General features: G+C 35.7%; 1 protein-coding gene across 1 annotated transcript; it reads right to left on the bottom strand.

Annotated features, from left to right (window-relative positions):
* Nucleotides 1-313: 313 nt before the first annotated feature.
* RIOK3 (RIO kinase 3) lies at nucleotides 314-14,731 on the bottom strand. Its single transcript, XM_087961629.1, has 13 exons — nucleotides 14,516-14,731; nucleotides 12,433-12,554; nucleotides 11,142-11,287; nucleotides 10,902-11,009; nucleotides 10,187-10,296; nucleotides 9,106-9,249; nucleotides 8,043-8,170; nucleotides 7,355-7,543; nucleotides 6,552-6,711; nucleotides 3,813-3,893; nucleotides 3,635-3,724; nucleotides 2,710-2,817; nucleotides 314-1,679 (listed from the first exon to the last, which is right to left on the bottom strand). The coding sequence occupies exons 1-13, from the start codon at nucleotides 14,588-14,590 to the stop codon at nucleotides 1,572-1,574; spliced, it is 1,569 nt and encodes a 522-aa protein (XP_087817755.1). The 5' UTR covers nucleotides 14,591-14,731; the 3' UTR covers nucleotides 314-1,571.
* Nucleotides 14,732-19,183: the final 4,452 nt, after the last annotated feature.

Below are 19,183 nucleotides of genomic sequence, written 5' to 3'. Positions count from 1 at the left end.
AACACAGTCCTTTCAACAGTTCCAAGAAAGTTGCACACCCATTTGCACCACTCAGGTCACCCTGATGTAACAGATAAACCTCAGGTGACCTTAACGACTTGCTAAAAGAATGCAAATGTCCAGCTGTCTGCAAGGAGTATAAATCCTTCCATTCCCCACCATCCAGTCAGACCTGAAGAAGCTTCTTGGGTGAGAAGCAAAACATCTTCAAAGAAAAACCAGAAAGTCCAGTTGCCTCTTGAAAAAGCACCTTTGGGACAGTGCAAAATATTGATTTTGAAACACAACTGCACAAAACAAGAAAAGATGCTAATTCAGGAACAAGATCTGATGTCTTTTATTTTTCACTCCCATAACATTATACAAATGTTATACATCAACTTTATCTTGTTGCAACATAAAGGAGGACACATTTAAAAAAGAAACCTGTATCAGTGAATTGTCTCACTTTATACTGGCCTTCTAAAATTCTCATCTAGTTAAGTGTAATTACACTGCAAGAAAGAAATTATTTCTCTAAAAAACACAAATGCAGGCCTTGGGAGTTCTGTCACTAATACATGTAGCCAATAGGGACAATTTTTATGACAAATGAATCCAAATTTCATTCTCTCAGTCTCTGTGCATATAAATACGAAGTAGGCAGCATTCTGAGAAATGTGATAAAACAGACTTGGTTCTGCTGGTTTATTTTTAAGTGGTTGTACAAACTATGTCATACCATATTACACATGTAAGAAACTATGTTAAATGAACTGTTAAATGAAATGTTCTCTGAATCCTTTGAAAACACTGAAAATCTACAATGAGCTCAAAGTTTATATGAGACAACTCAGCTGTGTATTTTCCACTTATTTCATACATAATTCAATTTGTTTAAACATATTGAACTATCTTCCCCTGAAGCACTATTTTAAGTAATAAAAGATTAAATATTTGTTACTGATTATCTAATAACACCTTTCTGAAGATATTATAGCTAAAATTTGAAGTCAAATTGCAGGCCAATTTTTTTATACTGTGTATAAAAATTATAGAAAAGTTTTAAACTGTTTTTAGTTTAATATAGGTTTCGCTTGTTAAATATTAAGAATTTTTCCATGCTAAGTCCTTGTAAAAATAATAAACTTTTGATAATAATGTAATGTCAGGTATATCTAAAACCTGAAACATATTTTCAGTATCTCAAATATATATCAATATTTAAGAACAAGAAACAAGGGAGGCAAGGGAAAGACCACCTATCTTTCTTACCTTCATATGTGTAATACTTGTGTTTAAATCTGAAGGTATTACGTTGTTTTGAAATCTTATATCACACATACTTTGCTACTGAAAATCTGACTTAACAGAAAATGAAATTATTTTCATCGTTACAAAGGTATGCAATGAAGTTCCAATGGACTAATTGTGGACTTTTCTAAAATACATCAAAGCACCAGTGTACATTCCCTGAATGTTCCATTTACAGCATCTGAGCATACTGTACCCCATTGCCTTTGGCAGGTTGACTTTTAATCACTGCTCTAAATTTTAGATACCAAAAAAATATTTAAGATCAATGCAAAGTGCTATTCTTTATAAAGTGTTGGTGGGTCTCCATCACCATGTGTAAATAAAAATGCTTTTTTCCCATGATTTTCTACGTGATCTTCATTAATCTTCTCCAAAGTGTCAATCTGTAAAGAAGACATATGTAAAGATCAAGAACTATGTAGCACTCCCACATGATTTGAAACTGTTTTGTTGAAGTTGCGTTTTCAGTGTTTGTTATCAAATTACAAATGAAGATTATACTTTATCACATTACCACAGTTCATACAATACACAAACATAAACTGAATTCTGCTGAATTAACTTCCTGTTTCAGTGACAGTTATTAGGATCATGGGTTACCATCTTTCTTCTTGCAAAACCAGACAATATCTATTGGATGTGAAAACAGGTTTGTAACTTTTTTGATTTTATGCTTTAGGAAACTCTTGCTTCAGCACTCTAATAATTCAGCTAATGCTCTCACCTGAAGAATTAGGTACATTTTGTTGGCATTTAAAAAACAGCACATAATTAATTTATTTGTACCATTAGAACTTTTTGCTTTCTCAAAAAAGCAACCTTCTGTCTTCTCCACTACATGGCAATTATTATTGAAGCAGAAATGTCTGTAAAGCAGTTTCTGATATGGCGGAAAGATTTTCTGTTCTAAATAAGAGGTTAGTACTAAACTTAACATATAAAGCATATGTTTGGATTCAAGTTACTAAATAAAGCATGTTTGGATTCAAGTTACTAAATTAAAAAGCTACTGACATCTGTTGATTTTCTAAAGGACTATATAAATGGTATTTTTCATCCCTATCGCCTCAAATGTCTCAAACACCAAGTACTAAATTGCAATAAAGTGAATGTTGTTATTATAAGGAACCATCCCTTCAAAAAAACACGCCAAAACCTGCCATAAGAATTATTGACATTGGGTCTGTCATCTTATTTTCTTCAGAAGAGCTTGGTATTGCTAAGGCAGATAACAGCACAATACTTTGAGTCTGAAATTACTTTCCAAACTGTTACTGCTTCTCCTAAATTATTCCAAATCATGTTTTAAATTCTTCTTAAACAAGCACAGAGCTTCCTAGAATATTCCTAGAATAAAATCTTGTTTATGAAAAGTCATCCTTTATTAAAAATAAGCAAGCAAAATACTCTTACCTGAGCTAAAAAATCTGCCTCATTTTCAGCTGCAATGTTTAATTCTGAAACAGCATTGAAGAGTTCTCGCTCATTGAGTACATCAGGTACACCACTTTTCTGAAAGAACTTTTAATAAAAGTAAAAAAAAAGATCTATTAGGTACCCAGATATGTAAGTTTTCTAGTATGTAATTGTTTGTGAATTTATGAATTTGCAATAATAGTTCTTAAGCCGAACATGCAAGTTGTTTCTACGTCGACAATTTCACATTTAGACCCCCAATGAGAAAAAATACATGTATTTTACAAAACATAATTATGGCAAGTAAGAAAGGGCTTGAAGCTGAAAAGAGAGTGGATATTTCAGTAGGACAATGTTTTGAAATGTATCTCCAAATCAATCATGAAGTATTAACAAGAAATAAAAGTTTTGGAATAGCCTTCATGGTATCCAGGCTTGAATACTATTGATAATCTATGCAGATACTTCAAACATGCAGTGTATGGAAGATCTAAGAATATTTTTTTTTAAAAAAAAATTGTGTCAAGAAGAGTGGGAAAAGTTCCAAAAGCAAGGACAGAAATATGTTTAGCTGGTTACAAGAAATGTTTGGATGCTTTTACTTCTGACTAGAATAAAAGTGTGTCCAAACTTTTGCATTTGCCATATACACTATTTTCTTAGCTGAAATCTGTAAACTGAACAACAAAATAAGTATGGATTCGAATTTTCAGAAACATCTTGTGCTTAATTTTATGTACACAAAAGTTGTGTCTATTTGTACCAGTAAGGGATTAACTGAAATGTACAATTTGACCAGGGGTTCCAAAACTTTTGCATATAACTCGGTATTTTTGCTGAGAAAACTTGTTTCATAAACTAACTATTCTAACGCAATTCTATAGGTCTGATTATTGGAGACTGAGATAGGAAGAAATCTTACTTGTGAAACATTCCTGCAATCTCTGAACAGGAATTGAAGTCCATGAGGATGTCTTGGATCCACAGATTGACTAACATCAATTAACCAGACCTGCAAAAAAAATTACAGCTTGAGTATGCTAAGAAAAATATTGAAAGGTCCATTTCAAATTATCATCTTCCATTTAAAATTAGCTTACCTGTCCTCTATGCCACAACATGTTGTACTCACTCAGATCAGCATGCACTAAATTACACTCCTTATATAACTGTTGCATCATCTGGAAGAAAACAGCAAGTAATATTTTTGGAATATAACACAAATAAAAATTTCAATACATACATACATACATACATATATACATATATACATATATATATATATATATATATATATATATATATATATATATATGACTCTCCCTCCCCCATCTGTCTGTCTGTCTTCAATTCAATACAGCCAAGAAACAATCCTGTTTCTTGGCTGTATTAACATCCTTGGTTACAGTTCTACTTAGTGCTATATGTATATATTATGTTGTTTTAATTATTTTAATTTGTTTTTATATTCTATGATTTATAACACCCAGGGTTACTTGTTGAGATGGGTGGCAATAGAAATCAAATATAATACGTTATAATTCAGGATAGGATAATATAGTACAGTGCAACACATTATATGTCTTAAATGATCTGACATAACAGATACAGATAGTTTTTGACTCAAAACCATTCATTGCAATTTTCAGTTACAAATGGCACTGAAAAAAGTGACTTGACCGTTTTTCACACTTATGACCATTGCAGCACTCCATGGTCATGTGATCAAAAAAGTTTGGCAAATGACATGTGATGGTTGCAGTGTCCAGGAGTCATGGGATCACCCTTTACAACCTTCTGACAAGCCAAGTCAATGGGGAAGCCAAATTCACTTTACAATCATGTAAAGTTCACTTTACAATCATGTAAACCAATTTAATAACTGCAGTGATTCACTTAACAAATGTGCCAAAAAGGATCCTAAAATGGGGCAAAACTCACTTAAAACTGTCTTGCTTAGCCATGGAAATTTTGGGCTCCATTGAGGTGCTAAGGCAAGGATTCTAAAGAGGAATGAGGGTATGAAAGAATTTTGAAGAAAACTATTTTTCAAAAACAAAAATATAGCTAAATAATAAAGCTCGGAATATTCATCCCAATTACATTATCTTAGAAAAATCTATGTGGTTGTTAAGAGTTGACATTGACTCAGTCAATCTTGACTGACTTGCAATTAGTTTAACTCTGTATTTCTGACAGATATATTTAAAAGTACCCTACTCATTATTTTCTCCCAAAGCCAGCTCCTACTAGCTAGAACATCTGTAATTCTAAACAGATTCTCAAAATCAGTGCCTTCAACGTTCAGTGATTCCATGATTCTCTGATCTGTGATTGGAAAAGCATTATATTGGAAAAGGTTGCTTTATTTTCCATTCAATGCTACGAGCTTTATCACTTATTTTTAATTTCATAGTTTACCCTAGGACTGTTGAGAGCATTCTAAGAAATGCTTTGGTACATGTAGTCCTTGTTTAATGACCATTCATTCACTGACCATTCAAAGGTACGACAGTGCTAAACAAATGCTACTTACAATGATATCAAATCCTCGAAATTATGACTACTGAAGCACCCCCAGGTTCATGTAATCAAACTTCCCATGCTTGGCAGCCCATCTGTATTTATGGCCTCAATGTGTACTCCCCACCTATTTCCCACCCATCATCACTTCTTTTTTTGCTGCCTTACACTCTACCACCCCTGCTACTCTGCTTCCCAATTTTCACGTCTACCACCTCCAGCTGATTCTTCACCCATGCTGATGAAGCGTGCTCAGTCAAGGCAGCTGATGGCCCTTTACAATACCTCAGGCCCTGCATTCCTCTGCTTTTGCCACCGCCACCTCCACCTTGCTGACCTTTGCCACTTGTCCCTTTGCTGACAATGTATGCCCAGTTGAGGTAGCTGCAGACCCTTCCCAAGGCCTCTTAATGTCTGCATAAAGTACTAAGGCCTTGGGAAGGGTCTGCTACATCCTCTGGAAAGTCTGGTATGTAGTTGCTTGGAAAGAATTTGTCTCTGCAGGTTTGCGCAAAACCATTTTTGCCAACATTCCTAGAAGACCTGCTGTCTGTCTGTTCATGTATAGCACACAACCTATGAAACCTTTTTAAGTAGCTCTTCCAGGCCTTCCAGTGGACAATGTTGCTGCAGTGTTGTAAGATGGAATGCTTCCCATTTGAATGCTTTTCATTATCCTAGTTCATTGAGTACTTGCTTTACCTCAAATTCTGCATCGGTGCCAATTATTCATCATTATTGTAACATATGTCAGTCAAAACAGACAAGACATTGTAACATGTGATATTCATCAATAAGCCAAAGAGACACCACTGATATAATGGATTCCACCTTTCCCATCAAATGCCCTACAGTAGGGGTGTCAAACTTAAGGCCTGGGGGCTGGATCCGGCCCACAGGGCGCTTAGATCTGGCCCACGGGCCCGTCCTGGAAGCAGCAAAGGACCGGTCCACGGTGCCTCTGCCAGTGAAAAAGGAGCTTGAGAGCCCTCCCAAGCTCCCTTTTCGCTGGCAGAGGGCTGCAGGGGGCTGTTGCGGCTGAAAATGGATCCTTGATGAGTTACATCGAGCTGGCCACGTTTACCCTGGCCACACAGCCCGAGGTTAAACCGGCCCCCTGAGGTCAAACACAACCCTGATGCGGCCCTCAATGAAATCAAGTTTAACACCCTTGCCCTATAGTGTTAAGAAGGTTCTCAGAAACAAATTTGCTTGAACGTGCATGAGGTATAAAATAGGAGGAGGAAAATATCACTCTGCAAGCACAAGCTTGCTTCTGTAACACTGGATCTATTTTCATATAACAATGATCTTACATGAAGAACTTGATAGTAGGCATTTTTCATATCTTCACTGCTGAGTTTTACTTCTTTTAGTTTAGGAGCTGGGACTTGATCCTGACCAATGAAAGACATGACTAAGACATGCTTTTTTAGGCTAACGACTTGTGGACAACGAATGCCTGCCTTCTGCATTCTATTAAGAAGAAAAACAACATTAGTATGTTGATGAGTGTCTAATTATGAAGTCCATTATCTTTAACATAATTCAGGGTTTCTCAAACTGAGAGTTCCAACTCCCCAAGAGTTTAAACAAGAGGAAATGGAATAGCTAATACGGTAGTTAATATAATTTGTGCAGGCGCTGGAAAAATCTGCTCTGAGCAACCTGCAACTGGCTTGCCCAGACAAAGTGAGGAGCAAATCCAAGAGTGAGTTTCAACAGGACTCCCATTCCACCTATACAATCCTGATATGAATTGTACAGGCAAAACAGAATTGCAGCCAAACTCCTTCCTGCGATGCCTGAGATTGAGTGGAACAAATTCAATTTTTGGGGGGGTGGGGATATTATTTGAAAAACCCTGTGGTAATTAATTTTATTCAGGAATTAGTACGGTTTGTAAAAGCAATTCATATTTTTTTAAAAAAACCTTTTGATATTTATTGATTGATGGGCTATAATCAGTTAGGTTTCATAATTGCTAACTATTTCTGAATCCCAAAATATATTCGTAGAATTAAAAAGTTACTGTCATAGTATTATAGAATTAACATTTGACACAACACTAAAACCAATCAAGTACTAAAAATTCCTGCACACACACACACTTCTGTACCTTGTTAGGTTGTGCATTTCTTTTTCAGCCCACATGCGGATAATTTTTCGTGGATTCAGTTTGCTGAAACGTTCTCTAAATCTGTAGTCATCCTTGATATATTTTTCACGGTTCTTAAATTCATTAAGAGTAGTTTTAAATACTTTTATAGCACATTCTGAAGGAACTGATTTGATTTCTTCATCCAAACTTTAGAAAAAAAACAAAGCACTGTTTAGACATACGTCATACAAACTCATTTTTTAAAAGCTGCAAATTAAAAGACAGATGACTGGAATATTTGTATTATTCAAATATGTCAATATTGTACTATCACATAGCTTTGAAATATGTAATACCTGCTACATTATTGTATGCTACTTTTACAGGTAACTTAAATTTAAAGTCTATGGAGATTCTCAGTCATCCAGGTCATATATTGTCCCAAGGGTGCTTTTTCAAGAGGCAACTGGACTTTCTGGTTTTCTTTGAAGACGTTTCACCTCTTGAAAAAGTACCTTTGGAACCTAAATTTAAAGATATAAATAATGGATCTATGTTAACATTTCATTGCATAATATACCTTAATCAATCATTATGCAAAGGACTGGGAGCAGGTAGATGCAAGACAGTTCCATTGCACTTATTATTTAAAATACTGCACTGCTCTAAAAAAATATTCTTAGGGATTATCAATACCACAATATACCTTCCTCCATATGCATGGAACACCACAGACTCTTTTCCTGTACTTATGCATCCAGTGATGGTATCGAGCAATCCAGAATTGACCATCTTGTACAGAAGCAGACGAGTTTTAGGATCTACAGCTTTTTCCTACACAATAAAAAAATTGAGTATCTTGTTATTAACCCAGGCCAATTATTTTGCAAATATGTGTTTTCTTAAATTTGTTGACTGGTTCAAATAACAAAAAGTTCTAATTTACAGGAGTGCCAAAAATGAAAACTATTTTGATCAGTGTCTCAGGATCATAGAAATTGTGTTGATAGTGGGCAATTCCCTACTAACAGGAACCAAAGCTATAATGTGGAGAATTCATGGGAAGTGAAATGTCTTTCAGATGCTTGTATCCAGAATTGATAAACAGTCTGATAACTAATGTCTTTTAATAAAACATGTGGAGACAAGCAACGATGCCAAAGATGATTTTGAATGGAATTCCAAAGAGTGAGTGCAACTAATGTTTTCTTCAATCTTTCCAGTTGGGTAATGACATAAAAGAGAATAGGATCCTGGAAGTAAACTACTGACCCTGTAGATGATGTTATTCTTCAAACACAGATGGTGTTACCCACATTAATTACTTTACTCACATGGGTACATGACAAAGACTCGCACTGGAAGTGCATTAAACTAGAGAAAAAGCAAGAGTGGCAAACACCCTGCATGTAATGCATTAAGGTCTGAGGCTAAGAATTCTGGAGATAAAGAAACGCAAGAATAGCCAGATACATATTCCCCCTTCACTGGAGGTTTTCTAAGAGGCTGGATAGCATCTGTTTAAAATATTTTAGCAGCTCCCGTACTAAACAAGGGTTGGATTCCATGACCTCTGGGGGACCACCAAATTTATGATTCTATAACAATGCCACTATTCTATTATTGAATTCTTAGTTCCTTCATATAAACTTAATTATTTGTAAACCCTCTGCTTTACCAAACCAAGCATTTGATAACTCTTTCATTTGATTATAGAGTCACTAGGGAAATATAAAACTATTTCATTTGATCAAGTCACCAAGACGCACAGCAGTAGAATGTTCCTTTTTCTCATGGAGCCTGGCACTCCGGCGTTCCTCAGAGTATGCATGCCGCTTTAAGGCATTGAAGACATGATTGGATAATTTTAAATCCATACCAATTCCATCACCAACTTGAAATTCTGGTGCAAACTGCAAACAAAGATGTAAATTGATAAGCAACTAGCTTTCATCATTATTTTAAATAAAAATGAATCTACATGCTGATATATTCAGAGCTGAATCACTGAAATTACTGAGATTAAATAATTCTAGGTATGCTCCCCATTTATTTATTCAATTTTAAATTTAAAACCAAATTTAAATTTTGGAAAAAGACACAAGTGTAATGTTAGCCTTACAGTCTAAGGGACAACTTGATTTTGAACCCATAGACACACTAAGAAGGGGACGAGTAGAAGTTCTTTTGGAGGTATTCTGGTTTATAGTCATCCATTTTTCACACGCAGAAAACTTATGCATATACATGCTCTGCCTTCACTGCACTGCTCATGACTTTGTAAGTGCAATTGAGCCTTACTCTTTCCACAATTAGAAAAGATGTCAAAACTTAAATCTCTAAATTTCTTTGTTTTAATTATTTATTGTCTTATGTATCTTAAGTTTTAAATTGTATTTTCCATTTTTTTTTATAGTTTGTGGTGGTTAGTTGATATTCTAATTAATCCACTCTACATTAGGGTAAAAATGAACTTATTTCATTCCTGTTGCTGAAACAGAACCATTCTCTACCCATGCCAACATTTTAACAGAACATCTCAACTAATTTCTAATTTTAAGAACTAATATATAAATTTGTGTTTCTTTTCTTTTTTGTTAATTATGAAGGAGGAATTCATACTAGTGATATTTCTAAATCACTGTAAGAGCCTCTCTTAAATAAGGGGATTAAAAGGTGACTACTCCCTTCACAATGGCTACATTAACAGAATAGTTAGGTCTAGGACATAGGTGTCAAACTCACGGCATCACACTGCTGTCATGTGATGTTTCAAGATGTTTTTCCCCTTCATGGAGTTGTGGCCTGCGTGGACCACCAGTATGACATCCCTGGTCTAGGAGAACTTACGTTTTCCATTCGTGCTGTGTTCTTTCGTCCACATACAACTTCATCATGCTTGGTGGTTATATCTTTTCCTTTTCCTATAAAGCCCTTTTTTGGAGTAGTTGTAGGTTTATCTATAAATAAGCAGAACATTACATTTAAATGTATAGTATCCCAAAAGCAAGTAGTATGTTACCATTTCTTTAGTCATAGTTTACACATTCTTCTATGCTCTGAAATCCCAATGACACTATGCTTAGACAGTTGTTCACCTTGAGAAAGTCTGATTCAGCTTTATATTATTTAAATAAGAACACATTCAAGGAAGCTATTTTTGTTACTACACACTACAGAATAGTTAATAAATTTTACTAAGGAACACATAGCACATTCACAGATCTTTAAAAAACTGCTCTCTCCTCTTGAGAAGCTTGATCGATCCAATACTCCTCATAAATTAAATTTATTCAAACTGGGATTATCCCTGTTTTCCTTCCTACCTTTTACTATAGATGTAGACCAAATCCTGTGGTTCAAGAATTCACATTTTGCTAAGGTCATATTTATACCTTTATAATGTATACTAATCAAATATTCTAGTATTAATAAAACACAGGTGCTTCACTGCTTACTTTTTATTAAACAATCAAGTAGACAACACAATAAGACCTTATTTCCGAAAACTAAAAATCTTCATTAATCATGAGATTCCTTGAAATGTTTTGATTCCACAAACTACCTGCTTTGTAGGGATCGTGACGAGTATCCTGCCAATCAACCTCATCTTCTGAACTGTCACTGTCATCAAAAGGATGCACTTTTCGGTAATTCTCAAAAGATATGGACACTTATGAAGTAAAAACAAATGTTATGTCATTTTTAAAAAATTCTACCACCTTTGTTTTTTGAAGATTAAGACAAAGATAAATGAGAAATAAACTTTAATCTAACAAAGGAGTTATGACAAATGTGAGGTAACCTTTGCTATCGCCGTTGAACTTTTTTTCTTCACGCCGAAGTTGGGCATCATATTCTCTATCAAATTCCATTTGCAGCATCTGTGCCAGCATAAGGTCACTGGAAGTATCAACATTCTCTCCACTAATGAAGGGTCTATCAATAATGCTGGGTGTAATATGACAAAATAAAACATTAAGAACAACAAAGCAATACCAGCTCAGATTTGTTATTTCTATATTGTTGAATAGCAGCCATTAATACAAAATCAAAGGATAGTATAGTTTCTTTTGTAACCCTAAGTGAAGACTTTAAATTTCAAACAGCATGAATATAACCCAACTGATGCAGAAGGAATACTGCTATACTGAATGAAATATTAATGACATTTGGACTACTACAAAGAACTACAAAGAACTGCACGGTAGACTATTAGAGTGAAGCTGCCCCCAAATACAGGAAACAATTACATTTACAAGATCTTTTTCCATAATGAGCCATTTTGAAGTCTTTGACTCTACCAGAAGATTAAATAAATGATGGGCTAAATAAATTGCATGGCTAGGTAATCAAGTTATATTCATTCAATGGAAAAATTAGGCCATTTCTAGTAGGTCTTTCATATGCAGAGGTAAAGAACTGAGTTTCCTTTGATGAAAATTATAAATTGTAATAGCAGATATCTCTTTCCCTGCATGTTTCTCCCTACTTGAAATTGTTCTCTATTTAAAGAGAATGAAGTGATAGTGTTCACACTGTACAGGGGTTTTGTTAAGAGAGCAGAAAGAGCTACTTCTTCCTTTTAGAAAACAATTGTGTTAGATGAAAGAACTCAGGTTGCCATCTTCCCTATATATTACAAATGAATGCCCATGGCACAAGAAATATTTCCTCTTTTCCAATAAACACAAGGTGATACAACTGTAGAATGCAATTGTGAGTGAATAATCGGATAACATTCCTTCCATTTGGAATAAAACTTCTTCAAAGAATGGAAGCAGCTTATCCTCTTCCTTGGAGAAATGCTTACGACATGTGAAGTTGTGGTAATCTTACTAGCTATAAGACTACAGAAGGCTACAATTATGGTAGTAGCAAGGAAAGCTGCAAGCTTTCTGCTACAAGTGGGGGGAAAAACTCTAAAATAGTAGAAACCGATGTTATTACCGCTTTTGTATGTATTGATGTATGATCTGTATTTATTTAGACATTTCAATGATTTAAAAAACTTACAAGACAGAGCATATAAAATTGCAAATACTGTGCCAATTACATATAAATACCATATGGAAATGGAAATCTATTCAACTTACGATACTACTTTTGGAAAAGCAGCACTTTCTTCTTCCAACTGCAGCTCTTTAGCTAGCTCTTCACTCATGACATCAACAAGAGAACATGATATTGTAGTGTTTTCAGGAGTCCCCCATGGGCACTGCAAAGACAAAATATTGCATTGATCAACAGAAGATATAACGCCAGGTACAAGCAACCGTATCAGCCACCAGGAATAGTCCCAAATAGACATTTTATTGTTGATCAACTATATTGTAAGAATCTCACCAGAGATTCCATCACACATATTTCATACGTATACAAAGAAACCTGACAATTAAGAAAAACATTTATTTTGCCACTACTTTTCAGAATATAAATTACAATGGACATTTTTTTTCAAAAGTTTTGCTTCTTGAAAAACTTTTAATAATTTCAGAATGCATGTATAACATTGGGATTTTGCAAAATATGAAATTAACTTTTAATGACGAATAATACATAATGTTTCTGACATGCTGCAGAAATGGGAGGAATTCAGGCCTTCTCTCAATCATCAATCCCACAACCAAAATACAGGTTATATGCTTTCTTAACAACTGCAGTCATGGTTTTTAAGGCTTAAACGTGTACTCACCACAAGTCTATAATTGGCTTGTTATGTAAATTACATGTACATAGACAATGCTAAGCCTTCAAACAATTGCATCAAAATACATGGAAATTGATAACAAAATGGCACATGTGCTGCTTTTATAGCATCCATACAGACAGCATCCATACAGCCTCAGCATGCCTAGGCATGCCCAAGTTGTACTAGATCCAGAAATGTTATGCAATATGCTGACTGCATGCCTGGACATGCATGAGCAACACAAAGTATCTTATGACACAAACAAAAAATAATAAATTTGAAATATATCTAAGAAATTGTAAAAACAGAAGATTTATATAAAACAGCATGAAATAAGTTAAATTACAGGTTAGTTTCATGATTAGCAGCCAAAAATCTATAAAATACACCCAAAAGTTTATTTATAAGCCAAAGAGTTTCTTGTTGCTTGTTAATTTTAAACTTTTTAAAACTTGAATGCATAAGAAAGAATAAGATTAGACAGAAATCTAATTTTTCTCTGAAAAAAATACAACAGCCCATTATCTCAAATATTACATTTTTATTTAAAAGAAAGTTACTGAAGTAGTGGGATGAGATTCTAAATAATACAAAGGGTTCTTCTCTTTATATCCACTTTTCCTCCAATTTAAAGCAGCATCCATTTTTCTTTCTCCATTCCATTTTTTGTAATGGGACACTAAAGGTGAAGTTAAGGCTTGAGGATAATTATAATCCAAGTCCTTTAGATATTACTGTGACATTCTAGATCCAATCCACTCCCCCTCCCTTCCCCAAACACTGGGATAAGAAAGCCCCAAATGAGCTCAGAATTAAGCAGAATTATAAGGCCAACTCAGATTTCCTGGTGGCCACTGGGAGCCTTAGGATTTGTCTTCCCTGAGACGTGAATGCTTTTATTATTACCAAGAGTAAAAGATGAAAGATATACCTTTCCCTTATTGCCTTTGGGAGCCTTAAATGTGACAGAAAAAGACAGGTAACCTTTATACCAGGGGTGTCCAACCTTGGCAACTTTAAGACTTGTGGACTTCAACTCCCAGAATTCCTCAGCCAGCTTTGCTGGCTGAGGAATTCTGGGAGTTGAAGTCACTAAGTCTTAAAGTTGCCAAGGTTGGACACCCTGCTTTATACTAAGCTAAGTTGCACCTGTTGAATACCAGGTTATTAATCAACTGCGAAGGGGCAGAAAAAGATGGCTCCTCTACAGGACTAACAAGGGAGAGGGAAACCCCGAAGCCAGCGGGGCCTAAAGACTCAGGTCCTCCATCTCCGGGAATCAAAGCCAAGGTTTTCGGCTGGCTGAGGCTTGGAGCCAAAGAACTCCGTGGAGAAACGCGGCGGCCCCTCCACAGGCACGAAGGCTGCGAACGTCAACGTTTCGTCCCGGCGGAACAGTTCGCGTCCAGCGTTCCACGCGTTCAAAACAGCCGTTCCCGTCCCCCCCTCAACCAAATCCAGATGTGGGGAAGTCCCGCATCACGCACCTTGCTTTGAGGCCAGGCCGGACTGGGACTCGCTTCAGCGGCAGGGATGACAGCAGCGACACCAACGGGGTCCATGTTGGGCGGAGAAGGAAGCAAACCCGAAAGGCACGCAAGAGAGGAAAAAACCAGCCGAACCGAGCGGAGAGCACAAGCGACTCCTAATGGAATGAATCTCTTTCCGGCTTCAGGAACTTCCCCGAAGTTTGTCCCGCCTCCTAAGCGTCGGCGGCGGCTGTTCATTGGCTCCAAAGCCAAGTTCCTGCCCGGCGGCTGAGCTATTTCCTCTTTTGGAAAAAGGTCGCTTCCCTCCTCCCACCCCGCCCTCTTGACGCCATTGATCCCGCCCTCCTCTCTCGCTCCTCCCTGTTGCTTGCAATCGTTTCAAGAGGCTTTGACGTTTCGGAAAATGTTTTCTTAAAAAATAGCGTCCTTCTTCGGCTTGAGTCGTCTCCGAGCTTGATTAGATGCAAGATCAGGAAGCAACTGAATAAACGTCCATCGGGTTGCAAAAGTGGCTTCAAAACAAAAGCGGGTTTTGGGGTTTTTTTGTTTTGAAGAAAGACACCCAAAGCTCATTAGATAAGAGTTCTCGAAACTTGGCAGCTATGCTGGCTGAGGAATTCTGGGAATTGAAGTCCACAAGTCTTAAAGTTGCCAAGTTTGGGGACCCCTGTCATAGACACAGAGCATCAAAGACTCCACAGAAGCAGTTTTGTTTATACAGCTGTGTTACACTTACTCTCTAAACCATGGAATGGATGTTTGTATCAATCAGTAACTGGAGATTCTCAGTCATCCAGGTTATTTCTAAATCATGGTTGGACCACCAGTATGACATCTGGTCAAAGGTGCTTTTTCAAGAAGCAACTGGACTTTTCTGGGTTTTGCTTGCTCTGAAATCCCAATGACACTATGCTTAGACAGTTGTTCACCTTGAGAAAGTCTGATTCAGCTTTATATTATTTAAATAAGAACACATTCAAGGAAGCTATTTTTGTTACTACACACTACAGAATAGTTAATAAATTTTACTAAGGAACACATAGCACATTCACAGATCTTTAAAAAACTGCTCTCTCCTCTTGAGAAGCTTGATCGATCCAATACTCCTCATAAATTAAATTTATTCAAACTGGGATTATCCTGTTTTCCTTCCTACCTTTTACTATAGATGTAGACCAAATCCTGTGGTTCAAGAATTCACATTTTGCTAAGGTCATATTTATACCTTTATAATGTATACTAATCAAATATTCTAGTATTAATAAAACACAGGTGCTTCACTGCTTACTTTTTATTAAACAATCAAGTAGACAACACAATAAGACCTTATTTTCGAAAACTAAAAATCTTCATTAATCATGAGATTCCTTGAAATGTTTTGATTCCACAAACTACCTGCTTTGTAGGGATCGTGGCCAGTATCCTGCCAATCAACCTCATCTTCTGAACTGTCACTGTCATCAAAAGGATGCACTTTTCGGTAATTCTCAAAAGATATGGACACTTATGAAGTAAAAACAAATGTTATGTCATTTTTAAAAAATTCTACCACCTTTGTTTTTGAAGATTAAGACAAAGATAAATGAGAAATAAACTTTAATCTAACAAAGGAGTTATGACAAATGTGAGGTAACCTTTGCTATCGCCGTTGAACTTTTTTTCTTCACGCCGAAGTTGGGCATCATATTCTCTATCAAATTCCATTTGCAGCATCTGTGCCAGCATAAGGTCACTGGAAGTATCAACATTCTCTCCACTAATGAAGGGTCTATCAATAATGCTGGGTGTAATATGACAAAATAAAACATTAAGAACAACAAAGCAATACCAGCTCAGATTTGTTATTTCTATATTGTTGAATAGCAGCCATTAATACAAAATCAAAGGATAGTATAGTTTCTTTTGTAACCCTAAGTGAAGACTTTAAATTTCAAACAGCATGAATATAACCCAACTGATGCAGAAGGAATACTGCTATACTGAATGAAATATTAATGACATTTGGACTACTACAAAGAACTACAAAGAACTGCACGGTAGACTATTAGAGTGAAGCTGCCCCCAAATACAGGAAACAATTACATTTACAAGATCTTTTTCCATAATGAGCCATTTTGAAGTCTTTGACTCTACCAGAAGATTAAATAAATGATGGGCTAAATAAATTGCATGGCTAGGTAATCAAGTTATATTCATTCAATGGAAAAATTAGGCCATTTCTAGTAGGTCTTTCATATGCAGAGGTAAAGAACTGAGTTTCCTTTGATGAAAATTATAAATTGTAATAGCAGATATCTCTTTCCCTGCATGTTTCTCCCTACTTGAAATTGTTCTCTATTTAAAGAGAATGAAGTGATAGTGTTCACACTGTACAGGGTTTTGTTAAGAGAGCAGAAAGAGCTACTTCTTCCTTTTAGAAAACAATTGTGTTAGATGAAAGAACTCAGGTTGCCATCTTCCCTATATATTACAAATGAATGCCCATGGCACAAGAAATATTTCCTCTTTTCCAATAAACACAAGGTGATACAACTGTAGAATGCAATTGTGAGTGAATAATCGGATAACATTCCTTCCATTTGGAATAAAACTTCTTCAAAGAATGGAAGCAGCTTATCCTCTTCCTTGGAGAAATGCTTACGACATGTGAAGTTGTGGTAATCTTACTAGCTATAAGACTACAGAAGGCTATCAATTATGGTAGTAGCAAGGAAAGCTGCAAGCTTTCTGCTACAAGTGGGGGGAAAAACTCTAAAATAGTAGAAACCGATGTTATTACCGCTTTTGTATGTATTGATGTATGATCTGTATTTATTTAGACATTTCAATGATTTAAAAACTTACAAGACAGAGCATATAAAATTGCAAATACTGTGCCAATTACATATAAATACCATATGGAAATGGAAATCTATTCAACTTACGATACTACTTTTTGGAAAAGCAGCACTTTCTTCTTCCAACTGCAGCTCTTTAGCTAGCTCTTCACTCATGACATCAACAAGAGAACATGATATTGTAGTGTTTTCAGGAGTCCCCATGGGCACTGCAAAGACAAAATATTGCATTGATCAACAGAAGATATAACGCCAGGTACAAGCAACCGTATCAGCCACCAGGAATAGTCCCAAATAGACATTTTATTGTTGATCAACTATATTGTAAGAATCTCACCAGAGATTCCATCACACATATTTCATACGTATACAAAGAAACCTGACAATTAAGAAAAACATTTATTTTGCCACTACTTTTCAGAATATAAATTACAATGGACATTTTTTTTCAAAAGTTTTGCTTCTTGAAAAACTTAATAATTTCAGAATGCATGTATAACATTGGGATTTTGCAAAATATGAAATTAACTTTTAATGACGAATAATACATAATGTTTCTGACATGCTGCAGAAATGTGAGGAACTCAGGCCTTCTCTCGATCATCAATCCCACAACCAAAATACAGGTTATATGCTTTCTTAACAACTGCAGTCATGATTTTTAAGGCTTAAACGTGTACTCACAAGTCTATAACTGGCTTGTTATGTAAATTACATGTACATAGACAAGGCTATGCCTTCAAACAATTGCATCAAAATACACGGAAATTGATAACAAAATGGCACATGTGCTGCTTTTATAGCATTTCCAGGCAGCATCCATACAGCCTCAGCATGCCTAGGCACGCCCAAGTTGTACTAGATCCAGAAATGTTATGCAATATGCTGACTGCATGCCTGGACATGCATGAGCAATACAAAGTATCTTATGACGTAAGCAAAAAATAATAAATTTGAAATATATCTAAGAAATTGTAAAAACAGAAGTTTTATATAAAACAGCATGAAATAAGTTAAATTACAGGTTAGTTTCATGATTAGCAGCCAAAAATCTATAAAATACATCCAAAAGTTTATTTATGAGACAAAGAGTTTCTTGTTGCTTGTTAATTTTAAACTTTTTAAAACTTGAATGCATAAGAAAGAATAAGATCAGACAGAAATCTAATTTTTCTTTGAAAAAAATACAACAGCCCATTATCTCAAATATTACATTTTTATTTAAAAGAAAGGTACTGAAGTAGTGGGATGAAATTCTAAATAATACAAAGGGTTCTTCTCTTTATATCCACTTTTCCTCCAATTTAAAGCAGCATCCATTTTTCTTTCTCCATTCCATTTTTTGTAATGGGACAGTAAAGGTGAAGTTAAGGCTTGAGGATAATTATAATCCAAGTCCTTTAGATATTACTGTGACATTCTAGATCCAATCTACTCCCCCCCTCCCTTCCCCAAACACTGGGATAAGAAAGCCCCAAATGAGCTCAGAATTAAGCAGAATTATAAGGCCAACTCAGATTTCCTGGTGGCCACTGGGAGCCTTAGGATTTGTCTTCCCTGAGACGTGAATGCTTTTATTATTACCAAGAGTAAAAGATGAAAGATATACCTTTCCCTTATTGCCTTTGGGAGCCTTAAATGTGACAGAAAAAGACAGGTAACCTTTATACCAGGGTGTCAACCTTAGCAACTTTAAGACTTGTGGACTTCAACTCCCAGAATTCCTCAGCCAGCAAAGCTGGCTGAGGAATTCTGGGAGTTGAAGTCCACAAGTCTTAAAGTTGCCAAGGTTGGACACCCCTGCTTTATACTAAGCTAAGTTGCACCT

Source organism: Notechis scutatus, chromosome 3 (assembly GCF_049901735.1).
Source record: "Notechis scutatus isolate UNSWTSFEM ecotype Mainland chromosome 3, rNotScu1.2, whole genome shotgun sequence".
NCBI classification, from domain to species: Eukaryota; Metazoa; Chordata; class Lepidosauria; order Squamata; family Elapidae; genus Notechis; species Notechis scutatus.
The sequence above is the reverse complement of the archived record's forward strand: the minus strand, read 5'-3'. Positions and strand labels throughout refer to the sequence as shown.

Bases quoted from the DNA above. Each gene is read 5' to 3' on its own strand.
- RIOK3 (XM_087961629.1), bottom strand. From the start codon at position 14,590: ATGGACCCCGTTGGTGTCGCTGCTGTCATCCCTGCCGCTGAAGCGAGT. The intron at 12,555-14,515 runs GTGCGTGATGCG...TTGTCTTTGCAG, and splicing joins CGGCCTGGCCTCAAAGCAAG to TGCCCATGGGGGACTCCTGA. The intron at 10,297-10,901 runs GTAGTTTGTGGA...GCTTATTTATAG, and splicing joins TCACGATCCCTACAAAGCAG to ATAAACCTACAACTACTCCA.